Below are 14,251 nucleotides of genomic sequence, written 5' to 3'. Positions count from 1 at the left end.
TTTTTTTTGCTTTTATAGATGAGATCGGTAAAGGAGCGTATGGTAGAGTGTACAAAGGTTTGGATTTAGAGAATGGTGATTTTGTTGCAATTAAACAAGTTTCACTGGAAAATATTGCTCAAGAAGATCTCAACATTATCATGGTTTGATTCTCTATCTTTATTCATTTATGTCTAATTTTTGTTTTAGGTTAATTTTTTTATATGCCGAATTTATTGCACATTGCCTACTTGAAGTGAATAATACTTATATCCATAGCTAGTAAATTCGTGGACGGCAAAAGATTCGAAATGTTTAACAATAATATTTTTAAATATTCGGTCCAATAAAATGCTAACGGAAAAAATACGATATACGTGTTTTAAATGGGTTTAATAATATGAATGCATTCCTTTAAAATTCGGCTATATATTTTACATTTAAAACTTTGATATATAAGTATATAACGTTTTTATTTTTATTTTTACAATTTTATTCATGAAAAAATAATACAAATGTCAAAATTTTGGTTCTACTTACTATTACTAACACAAACAAAATTAAAAACGTAACCAACACATCCATTCCTGGTAAACAAGATTGCTTTTGAGTTTTGATCTTCAAGGCTATGGCTTAAAGAATGAAAAAATGGTGGAATCTGTTTTTAGCTATGGCTTAAAGCCTTAAAGAACTAAACACATGTTTTTATTATTTTTAGTCTATATGCATTTAGGGGTTCTTTAATCTTTACTTTTTTAGTCGGTTGAGTTTTTACAAGTATTAAAGTACGAGAGTTTCCATTTCCAGTTTCCAACTTTAAAAGCCCCATTTTTTTTTTTTTTTTTTTTTTTTTTAAATTTCAATAATTCGGACATTATAATTTGGCAATAATAAGCCCAGCTCAAGAAATTCGCGTATTAAACCACATCTTTCAAATATTCGCTGTCTTGTTCGCTTTATATGGAAATCCTTATTATACGTGAATAATTCGTGAATTAAACGGCGAATTACTAGCTAAGTTATATCTAGTCCCAATGTTAACGGGTTACTAAGGCTGGAAAAGAAATTGTATTAGATTCATCTTATGAAGATGGAAAAGAAGTCAACTCCAATTCATGAAACATTTCAAAAAACTTATGTTCATCAACAGAAGTTTCATCTCGCGTATATGTGAATTTTAATATATAATTATGTAAAAAGCATTTATCACTCATTATCTCATTCCACATTCCATACACACACATTAAATCATCTAACTATCTGTTGCTTGGGTTGGGGTAATCATCCGTTGGTGGTTGTCTTCTGTATATCAGCAAGAGATTGATCTACTAAAGGTGCATTTACTTACCTTTCATGAAATTTCTATCCAGCTTTGTTGGCATCCAGGATTAGTAATTTGTATCGGCTATTATATGACTGTTATGTTTCACAGAATCTAAACCACAAAAATATCGTGAAGTATCTTGGTTCCCTAAAGACAAAGACTCACCTGCACATTATTCTTGAGTAAGTCTTGTGCGGCTTTTGGGTGACACACACTACATGTTGTAAATATATTGTGAAGCAGATTCATTGTTGAAAGTAAAAGCATGATACTATAATTGATGATGTTCCTGTAGGTATGTGGAGAACGGCTCACTTGCAAACATTATCAAGCCAAACAAATTTGGACCTTTCCCCGAATCACTGGTGGCCTTTTATATTTCTCAGGTTTAAACACGTGCCTTTAGCTATTTATGATGTTACATAGTTCAAGATCCTCATTGTTAAAAGCAACTGTCTTCCTCCACGAGCAGGTGTTGGAAGGTTTAGTTTACCTACATGAGCAAGGTGTAATTCATCGGGATATCAAGGGTGCAAATATTTTGATAACCAAGGAGGTAATTCTAGAAATTTAAGTGTAGGGGTGGCCCACCTGTTTTAGCCTCACGCTACTTTTATGGTTTTGTATTTGAAGTTTTTGGTTCAACACTACTCAGTTGACTAATAAATATCTAAGTTCTTTTTCAGGGCCTTGTTAAACTTGCTGATTTTGGGGTTGCGACAAAACTAACTGAGGCAGATGTCAACACACATTCTGTCGTTGGAACACCATATTGGATGGCCCCTGAGGTACTTTTTGAAGTCACTTGATCAATCCATTGTCAAGCATTGTCATGAAATATGTGGACCTTACTGTGTAGGTTATTGAGATGTCGGGGGTCTGTGCTGCATCTGATGTTTGGAGCGTTGGTTGCACAGTGATTGAACTTTTAACATGCGTCCCCCCTTATTACGATCTTCAGCCTATGCCAGCTCTTTTCCGGATTGTTCAGGTGGTTTTTTATTCCCTTTTACAATACATTATTTTTATGGTCTCATTTAAGGGCTCCAAATTGTATCTAAGAAGTTGTTAAAATATTTAGTTTCTAAACTGTAGGTTATGTTTGTTTTCAGTAAAATTTATGTGTTTTTTTGTTGGAAAATATGTAATTCATGGACAATTGGCATTTCCAAGTACCGTATACAAGGGTAGATTAACAATTCATGTTTTCGTCGGATGTGGATTTTCGGAAAGATTAACGCATCTCTTAACCTGGTTCTCTCTCCCCTCACGCCACCATCAGCACGTGGACACTTAACTATAACTAGCACGGCACCACTACCACTGTAAGCGATCGATACCCCCACCCCACCATCTTTTCCAATGTAATTGTTTTTGAAGTTTACCACAACCGAACGGCACTACCACCACCACAACTGCTGGAATCTTGTTACCACTATTGCTTCCGCCACTGTCATTACCACCACCACTGCCTTTATTGCCACTTTGCCAGTACAACCTCATCAACCTTAGCGTCCACCCTACTGCAACACCATCAAAACCACTACTACAAGTGCCACCCACCCCCACTCCCTCCCCCACCACATAATTGCAACATGGAAGAATTTGGCAATGTAGGAATTCTAGGGGTGAGCATGATTTTTCTTGATGCTTCAGAGCAAAGAGAAAAATTGAAAAAAAAATGTGTGCTGGGAATTATTACATCCAGAAAGATAATATACTAGAATGTAATTTGTCTCTAAACAAAAAGATTCTGTAATTGTAAGTTTTCTTTTCCTTGTTGTATTTGAGATTTTTCTGTCATTTGAAAATCTATGATAAAAATGCCAATTAGTGTTTTAGGCCCCACGTGATTTGCCTGCTTGGTGACTTTAATTATAAGGAATTCCCAGATATAAATGTCTTAGGTCAATTGACAATTAGGGATGATTTTCTACTAGATCTTCATATTAAGCCCCGAGTTCCCTGAAAACACCACCTGCTCTTAGGCTCTGTTTCTTTCCTAGTCGAGTTATTTGGGGTTCCTAGGTTCCTTTCAAGGTCGCTTTCTCTATGTGGTTTGCATCCTTAGGTAAAATCTTAACTATCGAGAATCTTAGAAAAGGCATTTCAAGGAACTTAGTCAATTTTTGTCCTTTGTGTTTGAAAGATGGTGAGCCGGTGAAACATATCTTCATCCAGTGCTCTTTTTCTTGGCGAGTTTGGTGCTCTCTCATTCAGAGTCATGGATACTTTGGGTTAGTCCAGGTTTGGTGAAAGGTTTGTTAGCATCATTGTCATTGAACTTGCAGTCTCAAAGTGGAAGACACATATGGAGTATGATACCCTTTGCAGTGTGGGGGGTAATGAGTGGAAAGTAATAGAAGACATTTTGAGGTTGTGGCTTCTTTGGAGGAAGTGATTGTGTCCATTAAATGCCCTTTTTTTTCTTATGGGTCAAAGTTCATAAGGAAACTAGTATCTTTTCTTTTGCGCACTTCGTGTGTAGAGAGGAAGACATTTTTACTTGAGGCTTTGTGTTTCAGAGCTCTGTACATTCCTTCTTGTTTTTTTTTTTGGCTGTTTCAATTGTAACTTGTAAGGATACCTCATCCTACTTTTTCTATGTCGCTCAATGATTTATAATAAAATATCTGCTAATCGATCAAAAATAAAACAAGTATTTTAAGGAGTACTTAAAGTTCTGCTCTGACCTCCCATTACTGTGATTTTCAGGATGAACATCCTCCCATATCTGACAGCTTATCACCAGACATTACAGATTTTTTACGTCAATGTTTTAAAAAGGTTAGGTACCTCTTCTACTTTGTTGCCTTGGCTATTCTAGTAGTCTCCTCTGATTGAAACTGCCATGGAATTCTTCCGTTGTGAAATTCTTACGTTCAAATGCTTATTTAGGATGCTAGGCAGAGACCTGACGCAAAGGCATTACTGTTGCATCCTTGGATACAAAACTCAAGGCGTGCTTTGCAGTCCTCGTTCCGACAGACAAGTAGAGCAATGAGGTAGAACTTTGAAAACTTGGTAAATTTCTGTTAAAGCATTAACTGTAGAGTGTTTTGAGGTGGAAGTATATAAAAATATTGTTTTGGCCTTCGAGCATCTTATGGTTAAATTTCACAGGTCATTTCTTTGTCTATATTACTGTGTTTTTTAAGCTTCTCACGTATTTAGATAAAATTATTATTTAGTGTTGGCTTTCAAATATTGAACCTCATACATGTATTTTATGGTTGATAGGGGTTCTATCATTTCTTTTTTTTTGGTCCCTCGTAAGGATCTTTAGTGTCTGGTTGTTTAATAAGTTCTTGTTCTTGCAGAAACATACCGAAGGATGTGTCAGTAGATGCAGATATTTCAAATGGAGATGATCATAGCAGTGGCGAGAGCCCATCTGAAGAGAAACATCGAATAGGTGCCTCTGATTCGGTTAGAAACTTGTAACAATGTCTTTCTTTCACTGTGAATTATGTCCATTTATATGTAACCTTCTTCTGCTCCTGAATGTCTTTGAATCTTCACTTGCCTGAAATTTAGAGAGAATCTGATATTTGCACAACATATTGTTCTTAAATGATGCGTTGTACTTCAGGATGTTACCAAAGAGATGTTATCGTCACAAGTTGCTGACCAGAGCAAGTCTTTCAATGACAACAATTCAAAGGATACTCTTGTCCACAGAGATGGTAGCATTCAAAAAGAAGACACTGTTTCAGATCAAGATCCCACTTTAGCCTTCCAAAAGTTGACCATAAGAACTAGTGCATCTACCAGAGAAGAGCTTGTCACCAATTCAGCAAGTTTACCTGAGCTATCAAGTACAGGCGATGAAGATGGAAAGCAGATGAATAAGGTGATCTCTGCAAACTCAAAGAGACATATAGCTGGAGAATGTGAAGAAAAAGGAGGATCTGTACATATTGGGAATAGTTCATCTGCCTCTGAACCAAGGAAACAAAAAACTATAGAAAAGGTACTTTACTGTTAAATTCTTCCTATCTACTTTTTAGGCAAGTAAGGTGTAGTCTCTGCTATTGGATGAGTGCTTTAGCTATTTTGAATTTATGAAAAGTTTGTTTGGCCTTTTTCTTACACTCTTATTTCCTTTGATTTTCTTCTTGAACCTTTATCATCAGTACATTAGCTTTTGTTTTGTTCTGTGATGGAGTTTGGCTTCTTGTTTTAACTTCTAAAGTTCTAAGAAAATAGTTTATGTTGTTTTTAAATTCTTAAAAAAATCTGTTTTCTGTTTTCTGTTTGTTCCTATGCGGTCTTCATTAATGTACATGATCTTGGGTTTCTCAGATATGTAGCTAATCATGTTTCTTGATTGAGAAAGGTCTTTTTGATTTTTTCTTGTACATATAGCTGCAAGTAAATGTTAAGTTATCCCACTTTTCCTTGTTGAAATCATAAGGAACATTTGTTTAGGATGGGAGAATTTGTTGAAATCATAAGGAACATTTGCTTAGAATGGAAGAATTTTCAAAACAACATACATGAGGAGCAAGAGGAGTTGGAGTGAACCTTCCTGACAACACAGACTGCCACGTAAATACAAGCTAGCTATATAAAAGTCGGATATAAAATGAAATCCTTTTAACTAACAAATTCATTAGTTCATATGTCAGACCTACTATTAGAAACTTAAAGGGTCGTTTTAGCTTTCAAGCTGTGATCATATAGCTTCTGATATTTTGATTCCTGAAGAGATTAAAGTATATGTTTTTTGGTGATATTTGAAGTATGTGATGTTTTCAAAACTCTTCTTCTCTTCTAATGGAAAGACTTCTTTATGATTCTGTGGAATTTTCATGTACGTGCTGTTTGCTGCTTTGAAGCCTGGTTGTCTCTCTTTCTTCAATCCTTATTGCCAACTCTCTTTTGTTAAACATTTTATTGTATTGACCTTAAATGCTTGTGATCACATTTGCAACTTTTTGTGGGTTGTGTATTCTTTTGCTAAATTTTAAATCTGATGTATTTCTGGAACCACCTCTTTTAAAGGTTGCCAAGGCATCAGTTGTCTCAGATGGATATGAACTCAGTAGATTCAGTGACCCACCAGGAGATGCTTCTTTGGATGATTTGTTTCATCCATTGGAGAGGAATTGTGATGAACGAGCAGCTGAAGCTTCAACATCTGCTTCCTCATCAAATCTGATCCAAGCAAATGGTAATCTTAATGAATCTGGAAAGAATGATCTGGCAGCAGAGCTTAAGGCGAGGATGGCTCAGAAAAGAATGGAGAATGAAACAGGGCATACAAACGGAGGAGACTTGTTGCGTTTTATGATGGGTGTTTTAAGAGAGGATGTCATGGATATCGACGGTTTGGTAAGATTTTCATGATTATGAAATCTATCTGATTGGCCCAGTCAGTTTATAGCAGACCATCACTGACAGTGTCATGCATCTATTATTTTCTTTTAGCAGGGCTTTGATGAAAAATTTCCTGGCGGAAACCTTTACCCCCTACAGGTATTTGTTTTATCCTTTTCTATATCTTTTTTGGACTTCTTTGTAAAATCGGATATGGAAATCTCTATGCATATATAGTCATATCTGCTCTGTATGCACAATTTTTTGTCTTTGCATTTAGAAGAATTATTGACTAAAGTTTGCTTCAGGATATCTGTTAGATCTTCAGTTTTATACTCTTGTTTTTGTAGGCTGTAGAGTTTAGCAGATTAGTTGGATGCCTGAAGCCAGAGGAACCGGAAGAGGCTATTGTGTCTGCTTGTCATAAACTTATTGCTTTTTTTCAAGAGCGGCCAGAACAAAAAATTGTTTTTGTTACCCAACACGGTTTGCTTCCTCTGTTAGAACTGCTTGATGTTCCTAAAACTCGTGTAAGTAGTCTTTCAAGGAAATTATTTGCTGGTTCCGTATTCCATTATAATTTTTATAAAATAACACCTGACGAAACAATCATGGTGACACAACTCTGTTAATGTTTCAGGTTATATGCTCTGTTCTCCAAATTATAAATCAGATTATCAAAGACAATACTGATTTCCAAGAAAATGCTTGTTTAGTTGGCATGGTAAGAAACTAAGTACTAACTCCATGAATTAGGTGATTCTTGGATCAGGATATTCACATGCTTGAATTTGTCTGGACCTGCATATAGAGTTCATACCTTGGAGCTGGTCAGGTTCTGACCATCTGTTTCTGTCATTTTTTGCTCCCCTAACATGATACTTGCCGGCATGTTTTTCAATGTATCTCCAACTTCTTGGTTATTCCTGAAGAAGGTAAAAGTCTAAGACCTTTGATCGGGTCCTTACATAATAGTATTTGGATGGGCCCAACCTCTCCTTGTGCATATGTGCACTCCAGGTGGGTTGAGAAGTGGACAGTCAGATGTGTGGATATCCTGATTTATATAATTCGCTTTTCTCATTAAAATATGGTAATGGAAGATTTGTACCTATGCTAATCTTGGGTTTCTATTGCACATTAATATTCAGATTCCTGTTGTCATGAGCTTTGCTGTACCGGATCGTCCACGGGAAGTTCGTATGCAAGCAGCTTTTTTCTTGCAGCAGCTCTGCCAGTCCAGGTAGATATTTCTGTTCAATATATGGATGAAAGTGGTGGAAGGATGCTAACGAGTGTCATTTTTTGTATCAAGCCCGTTGACCCTGCAGATGTTTGTTGCTTGTCGTGGAATTCCTGTTTTGGTGGGTTTCCTAGAGGCTGATTATGCGAAGTACAGGTTTGTAACACAGCCTTATGATGCATGAGAACTCTAATTTTGAGATTTTTTAAGAAGAAAGTATGCCTGGTTTCCATTTTCAGTATCTGTGCTTCACATTTGGCATGGATGCTGAGTGTTTGGACCAGCCACTTTAGGAGCACATTTTGGTCCTAGATGGATTGGAACAGGTTTCAGTCTTTTTAATAAATTTTGCATGTTTTCCGTGATAGATGAGTGAAATGACTGGTCAGGTTTTTGTGGGTCGAAATGGCTTCTTGATACACAATGAGATGTGGAATGAAATCTACATGTATAGCTGAACATTACTGTACAAATAAGTCGGGGATGCCCTTTATTATGCTCAGCGTATATTGATTAATGTTTACTTTTATCCAGGGAAATGGTTCATCTTGCCATTGATGGCATGTGGCAGGTATTTATGCTCCAGCGATCAACACCAAGAAATGATTTCTGTCGGATAGCTGCAAAGAATGGAATCCTCCTCAGACTTATCAACACTCTGCACAGTTTGAATGAGGCAACTCGACTTGCCTCGATATCTAATGGGGGTGGATCTGTTCTAGCTGATGGTGCTGCTCAACGACCAAGATCTGGTCCACTGGATTCTAGTCATCCTATTTTTATGCAGGGTGAAACACCACATTGTGGTTCTGATCAAGTTGATCTTGTGAAGAATAGACATGGAGGCATTGACAATTCTTTCTCAGTTGGGACATTGGAACCAGCACGTTCTTCAGTTTCCTACTCTCAACTGTCAGATAACCATTTAGACCCCAGGCACTTTGCAGGAGATATTGATAAATCTGTGCCAGTCCAGACAGAAGCTTCTAGATTGTCTGAACCAGTAAGCCTGGACAACGGGGGGAGTGCTTTGACCAATGAAGTGGCAACTACATCTAAGGACTGGGAACATTTGGAATTGCGAAAACCTGATCCGTCTCGTGTTGAGGCCGACAATGTTAGACAGCAACGACTCTCTAGTTCTGCTAACAGGGCATCTAGTGATAAGACTCTAAAACAGACGGAACTTACAGCAAATGGTTTCTCCAACACCGTGGGTTCTCAGCAAGAGCAAGTTCGACCTCTTCTTAGCTTGTTGGACAAGGAGCCTCCTTCCCGGCATTTCTCTGGACAGCTCGAATATGTGCGGCACCTCTCTGGATTGGAGAGGCATGAAAGTATACTGCCTCTATTACATGCTTCTGCTGAAAAGAGGACGAATGGTGAACTGGATTTTTTGATGGCGGAATTTGCAGGTGATTGGTTATGTTTCCCTCTTACATGACTACTATACAGTGTTAGCAAATGTTAGCCAGGAATGAAAGAGAGCTTTTGGTCAGTATCATATTAATCATTGTTATTTATAAATGTTATTCACCATTTCACCTTATAATAAAAACTAATATGCAATAGACAACGTACATTAAAAAAATAGTCTGTGTAACATATTGCACTGTTGATTTTAAACACACGGTTTATTTTAATTTTTAAACACTAGGAATTGAAGTCGATTTACTACATAGAACTTCCTCTGCTTGGCTTGTGAATTATAAATTGGAGTTTTTCCTGCCTAAGTTTCTCCGTGCAATTCAAACATTTTAACCACCAAAGTTTCTTTATGCTATTCAGACTAAAACTTTGGCTTTGTAGTACTGTATGTTTTTTTAATGTTCTTTTTCTTTTCCCGTTGATCATTCATTCACAAGGAGTTGTGTGCATACCTCTTTCGAGTTGGTCCGAGTTGTTTGGTGCTGCTTAATATATTCATTTGATAGACTGTTCTAAACCAGACACATGGTTTTACAGAGGTTTCTGGGCGTGGAAGGGAAAATGGAAATCTTGACTCTATTCCAAGACTTTCACACAAGGCAGCAAGTAAAAAGATTGGGCCACCAGTATCCAATGACGGGGCTGCATCTACATCTGGTGTTGCGTCTCAGACAGCATCAGGTGTGCTGTCTGGTTCAGGTGTTTTAAATGCAAGAGCAGGAAGTGCAACATCATCGGGGTTACTATCCCATATGGTCTCAACCTTTAGTGCTGATGTTGCTAGAGATTATCTGGAAAAGGTGGCAGATCTTTTGCTTGAGTTTGCTCGATCAGACACTACTGTAAAATCCCATATGTGTACTCAAAGCTTGCTTAGTCGTCTTTTTCAAATGTTCAACAGGGTAGAGCCTCCTATTTTGTTGAAGGTTGGTATAAGATTCATTCAGCATCATAAATTCTTACTCTTTTAATTATTCTACCAATGTGATATTGTTCTTTGTTCTTTTAGCTGCTGAAGTGTATCAATTATTTGTCGACGGATCCAAACTGTTTAGAGAATCTTCAACGAGCAGAAGCAATCAAACATTTGATTCCAAACCTTGAACTCCTAGAAGGGCCTCTTATATCTCAGATACATCACGAAGTGAGTTCTCTGATATCTGAACACACTAAAGCAATTGTTCTTGGTTTGCATTATCTGCAATTGTTTTCCATCTAAAATATCAATTTTTTCTGTTTCTGCTTGTATTGGGTCATATGAGTCATTGACTGTTTGGCACATATGTGAGTTCTGATTATTTTAAATCTGTTTCTATAGTAATTTGCTTCTCATGATCACTTGAGATTGTTATTCTTTTTCAACTCTTTTCTTCTTTTGCTGGTTCACTTTTCTTCTGCTTTGAGTATGTTTTTGCTTTACCAGTTTAATGTAGCATGGATCCCCATGTTTATATTGAGAAGATAATCCTATGGTCTGATTACATTCTTTTTACTCTCTTGTATCTCGCAATCTTTAGGGCTGCTGAAGAAAGTAAGATGACCTCGTATTTTGATAATGTTTACTGATACCTTTAATAGGGATGTTCAAAAAATTCTTTGTAATAAAGTCTTGACAAAAAATGGCTGTTAAGTATCGATGAAAAAGAAATGTTTTTTTTTAACACTTAATGACAACTCAAAATTTTGTGACACTTTTCTGTTTGACACACTTAACATAGCAGTCACATCACGGCGATGGTTAAGTTGTCACATCTTTTCCCACACTATCTTGATATTGGTTTGTCTTCTCATGAAAGCTATGAATTGTAAGCTTATATAGTCTTTCATGTACATACTAAGTTACTAGTAAAGAACTTTATGTGAGTCACATAACATTGAATTGAGCTGAGTATCGAACTCTTGGTAAATGATGTTTTGTCCAAGTTTTATCATACGAGTAATAGTAAAGACAAATGTATCATTGCATAATTATTTATCTTCTGGTGGTTATCTTAGAAAGCATTTTTGTTGATCCAAGAATTGGAATCTTCTCCTTACTAAACTCTGTTGTTGAAGGTTCTCAATGCATTGTTCAACCTCTGTAAGATAAATAAAAGGAGACAGGAGCAAGCTGCTGAAAATGGAATCATCCCGCACCTGATGCATATTATCATGTTTGATTCACCCCTGAAACAATATGCATTGCCTCTACTATGTGACATGGCCCATGCATCACGAAACTCGCGAGAGCAACTAAGGGCCCATGGTGGTTTAGATGTGTACTTGAGCTTACTGGATGATGAGCTGTGGTCAGTAACAGCATTAGATTCTTTAGCTGTTTGCTTGGCACATGATAATGACAACAGGAAAGTAGAGCAAGCATTGTTGAAGAAGGAAGCAGTTCACAAGTTGGTAAAGTTCTTTCAAGGCTGTCCAGAACAACATTTTGTGCACATACTGGAACCGTTCCTGAAAATAATCACGTAAGTAGCTATAAATTTGTCCAATACTTTTCCTTTCCTCTAGTCTCTTTACCCTTCTCTTTTGGATAGCTCATTGTTTTGTTGAAGAATATTGACAATCAATTGAAGTGTTGTAACGGATGGTTTCCCACAGCACAAACTGCATATGGAGGTGGGATAACTGTGCGGTCTCTTATTCCAACTAACTCTATATAGAGAAAATATCCATAAATTGACCTTTAAGAACCTTGTAACGCGTTTAAAGCTTCCGCGCGAGTGTGATTATGATCATTGATGAAATCATTGTGGTTTCACTTCATACTCTTAGTTGACTTGTGTAGTGAGTCAACTATTTTTGCACTTCTTTCTAGTCAAGCTACGCCAATATATATATTTGTTTTGCTCGGTTAAGTGAAATATCATTAATAAAGGAGAAGTAGGCTGAGAAGGCCTACATTACAAGAAAGAATCAAGAACTAAAAACTAAGCCAATATATGAAAGTTCTAACTTTGTATTAACCCCATTTGGCCATCCTAGGTTCTATATTTAACCTCTTAGATCCTAATGTCTCGTCAGAAATCACTGTAAAGGTAAGATATGGAAGATGATAAGTTATGTGCTTACATAATTGTAGATCTTATGGGTTGCATCAAGTTTGCATTGTGTATTGCTGTTTTATACCTATTGTTGTGGCTTAATTGATAAATTGTGGTTTTGGTCTCAGTATACTAATGCTTTCTCAAAGTTTCCACATGATTTGTTGTTGATGGATATAGCGATATTTTGGAATGCAGGAAATCAGCACGAATAAATACAACATTAGCTGTTAATGGGTTGACACCGCTGCTCATTGCAAGACTAGACCACCAAGATGCTATAGCTCGTCTTAATCTGCTAAAGTTAATAAAGGTACAATTACTGGAACTATTTTATTGTATAGTTGTTGTTCGCAAAAATCACAATTATTATAATAGAGGTTACATTATTATTATTATTATAAATTTGTGGAGTGAGATGGAGGCCATTGTATAAACTGTTGTATATTGATCCTATATATACCAGTTGAATTAAGGGCTGATATTTTGTAGATATGATCTCCCCACCATGAATAACATGCCCACCAAATTTCGGCTTATTCAAATATGTCTAACCTAATCAAATGTTATTATGAAATCGGAAAATTTTGGACCGTTAGATAAACGTTCAAAATTGAACATTAGTTTTCGCAAGGTTAGACATATCCAAATAGGATGAAATTTTGTGGGCATCATTGTGAGAAGATCATATCCACAAAAAATAGGGTCTTAATTCAATTTGTAAGCTGATGGAGTGGCTTGGGAGTAGCTCTATCCCTTCCCCTATATATATATATTTTTTTTTTATTTTTTATTTTTTATTTTTTTGGGATAAAGAATTGGTAGATATTAGAGTTTGATCCAGCAAATGGGCCTTCCTGTTATGAGCAGCAGCTTGTCACAAAAACTTGTTTAACATTGAAGCGGCTGGTGCCTCGAAAAACTTAAAAGGTTTCATTATGGGTGCTAACTCTATTAGTTTTATGTAATGTGTTGCAGTAGAATCGAACTGTAAACTCAAAAATGGTGGGATTGGATTTGGATCAAATTCAAATGATTGGATTGTTGTTGGATTTAAATTGGATTATATATAGGGGAGCGAGCAAAAATATCTTCAAGATTACCGCCACAAGGATTCGTATGCTTGAATTTAATGGTGTTTGATACCCAATGGAAGTATTGAGATTTCCGTAGGGCGTTGATTTATTGCTTGCCTCTTGTTGAATTTTAAAGAAGGTTTTACCTTAATTATTTGCCAGATTTGTTTGGCTTCTTACGGCTAAAAGCTTTTAGTATGAACCATTAAATTAATGTTGTCCCTTCACATTAATAGTCGATAGAGCCACGTAGTTGGATCAGCATTCTGCACGAAATATTAATAATTGTATCAGCACTCTGCACGAAATACTCGGCAGTATATCCTCGGCCGTCGGTGTCTGTAGTCATTTTTATTGCTTGCTCATTTTGTAAATACCTGTGTCAGGCTGTCTATGAACACCACCCCCGACCAAAGCAACTTATTGTGGAGAATGACCTACCTCAGAAGCTTCAGAATCTAATCGAAGAGAGAAGAGATGGGCAACGCTCTGGAGGCCAGGTCTTGGTAAAACAGATGGCCACAGCGCTTCTGAAAGCATTACATATCAACACTGTTCTGTAAATTCAGGTTTCCTTAACACTGCTCTCCTTGTATATATCTGTGATTGTTTTCCCTTTGTGTTATATATCATTATTGAGTGCAAACAAAATTGGATATGCTGTCTAGTACTCCAATTTGTCTAAAATGTTTGATATGAAGGAATGTCGTCTTGCTTTATGGTTTCAAACTCAAAGTTTTCCTTTAATTTGTTTTCCAAGACATTGAAATGTTTTTCCAAAGTGTATAATATGAACTAATAGTTAATTTGAAAGTTGCAGCTTCCATTTCTGTCTTTCTGA

General features: G+C 36.5%; 1 protein-coding gene across 4 annotated transcripts; it reads left to right on the top strand.

The window, feature by feature from the left end:
- LOC147521360 (MAP3K epsilon protein kinase 1-like) lies at window positions 1–14,244 on the top strand. 4 transcript variants are annotated; one of them, XM_086561366.1, is made up of 23 exons: window positions 1–143; window positions 1,293–1,313; window positions 1,412–1,485; window positions 1,599–1,689; window positions 1,776–1,859; window positions 1,990–2,091; window positions 2,163–2,294; window positions 4,019–4,090; window positions 4,202–4,308; window positions 4,624–4,732; window positions 4,896–5,276; window positions 6,311–6,640; window positions 6,740–6,784; window positions 6,976–7,155; window positions 7,266–7,349; window positions 7,777–7,868; window positions 7,941–8,024; window positions 8,403–9,283; window positions 9,834–10,222; window positions 10,306–10,440; window positions 11,352–11,758; window positions 12,533–12,647; window positions 13,797–14,244. In XM_086561366.1, the coding sequence occupies exons 1-23, from the start codon at window positions 141–143 to the stop codon at window positions 13,971–13,973; spliced, it is 4,095 nt and encodes a 1,364-aa protein (XP_086417492.1). In that variant the 5' UTR covers window positions 1–140; the 3' UTR covers window positions 13,974–14,244. The 4 variants fall into 4 exon arrangements, with proteins under 4 accessions (XP_086417492.1, XP_086417428.1, XP_086417622.1 ...); XM_086561302.1 differs by having other exon boundaries at window positions 6,737–6,784; XM_086561434.1 differs by lacking the exon at window positions 1,293–1,313 and having other exon boundaries at window positions 24–143; window positions 6,737–6,784.
- The last annotated feature ends 7 nt before the right edge of the window (window positions 14,245–14,251 follow it).

Source organism: Coptis chinensis, chromosome 1 (assembly GCF_015680905.1).
Source record: "Coptis chinensis isolate HL-2020 chromosome 1, ASM1568090v1, whole genome shotgun sequence".
NCBI classification, from domain to species: domain Eukaryota; kingdom Viridiplantae; phylum Streptophyta; class Magnoliopsida; order Ranunculales; family Ranunculaceae; genus Coptis; species Coptis chinensis.
This window is presented reverse-complemented; position numbering and strand designations above follow the sequence as displayed.

What these genes read in the sequence shown, in the direction of transcription:
- LOC147521360 (XM_086561302.1), top strand. An exon ending in AAGAGATTGATCTACTAAAG is followed by an intron (nt 1,314 to 1,411) that starts GTGCATTTACTT and finishes TATGTTTCACAG; the next exon opens with AATCTAAACCACAAAAATAT. An exon ending in GCTGATTATGCGAAGTACAG is followed by an intron (nt 8,025 to 8,402) that starts GTTTGTAACACA and finishes ACTTTTATCCAG; the next exon opens with GGAAATGGTTCATCTTGCCA.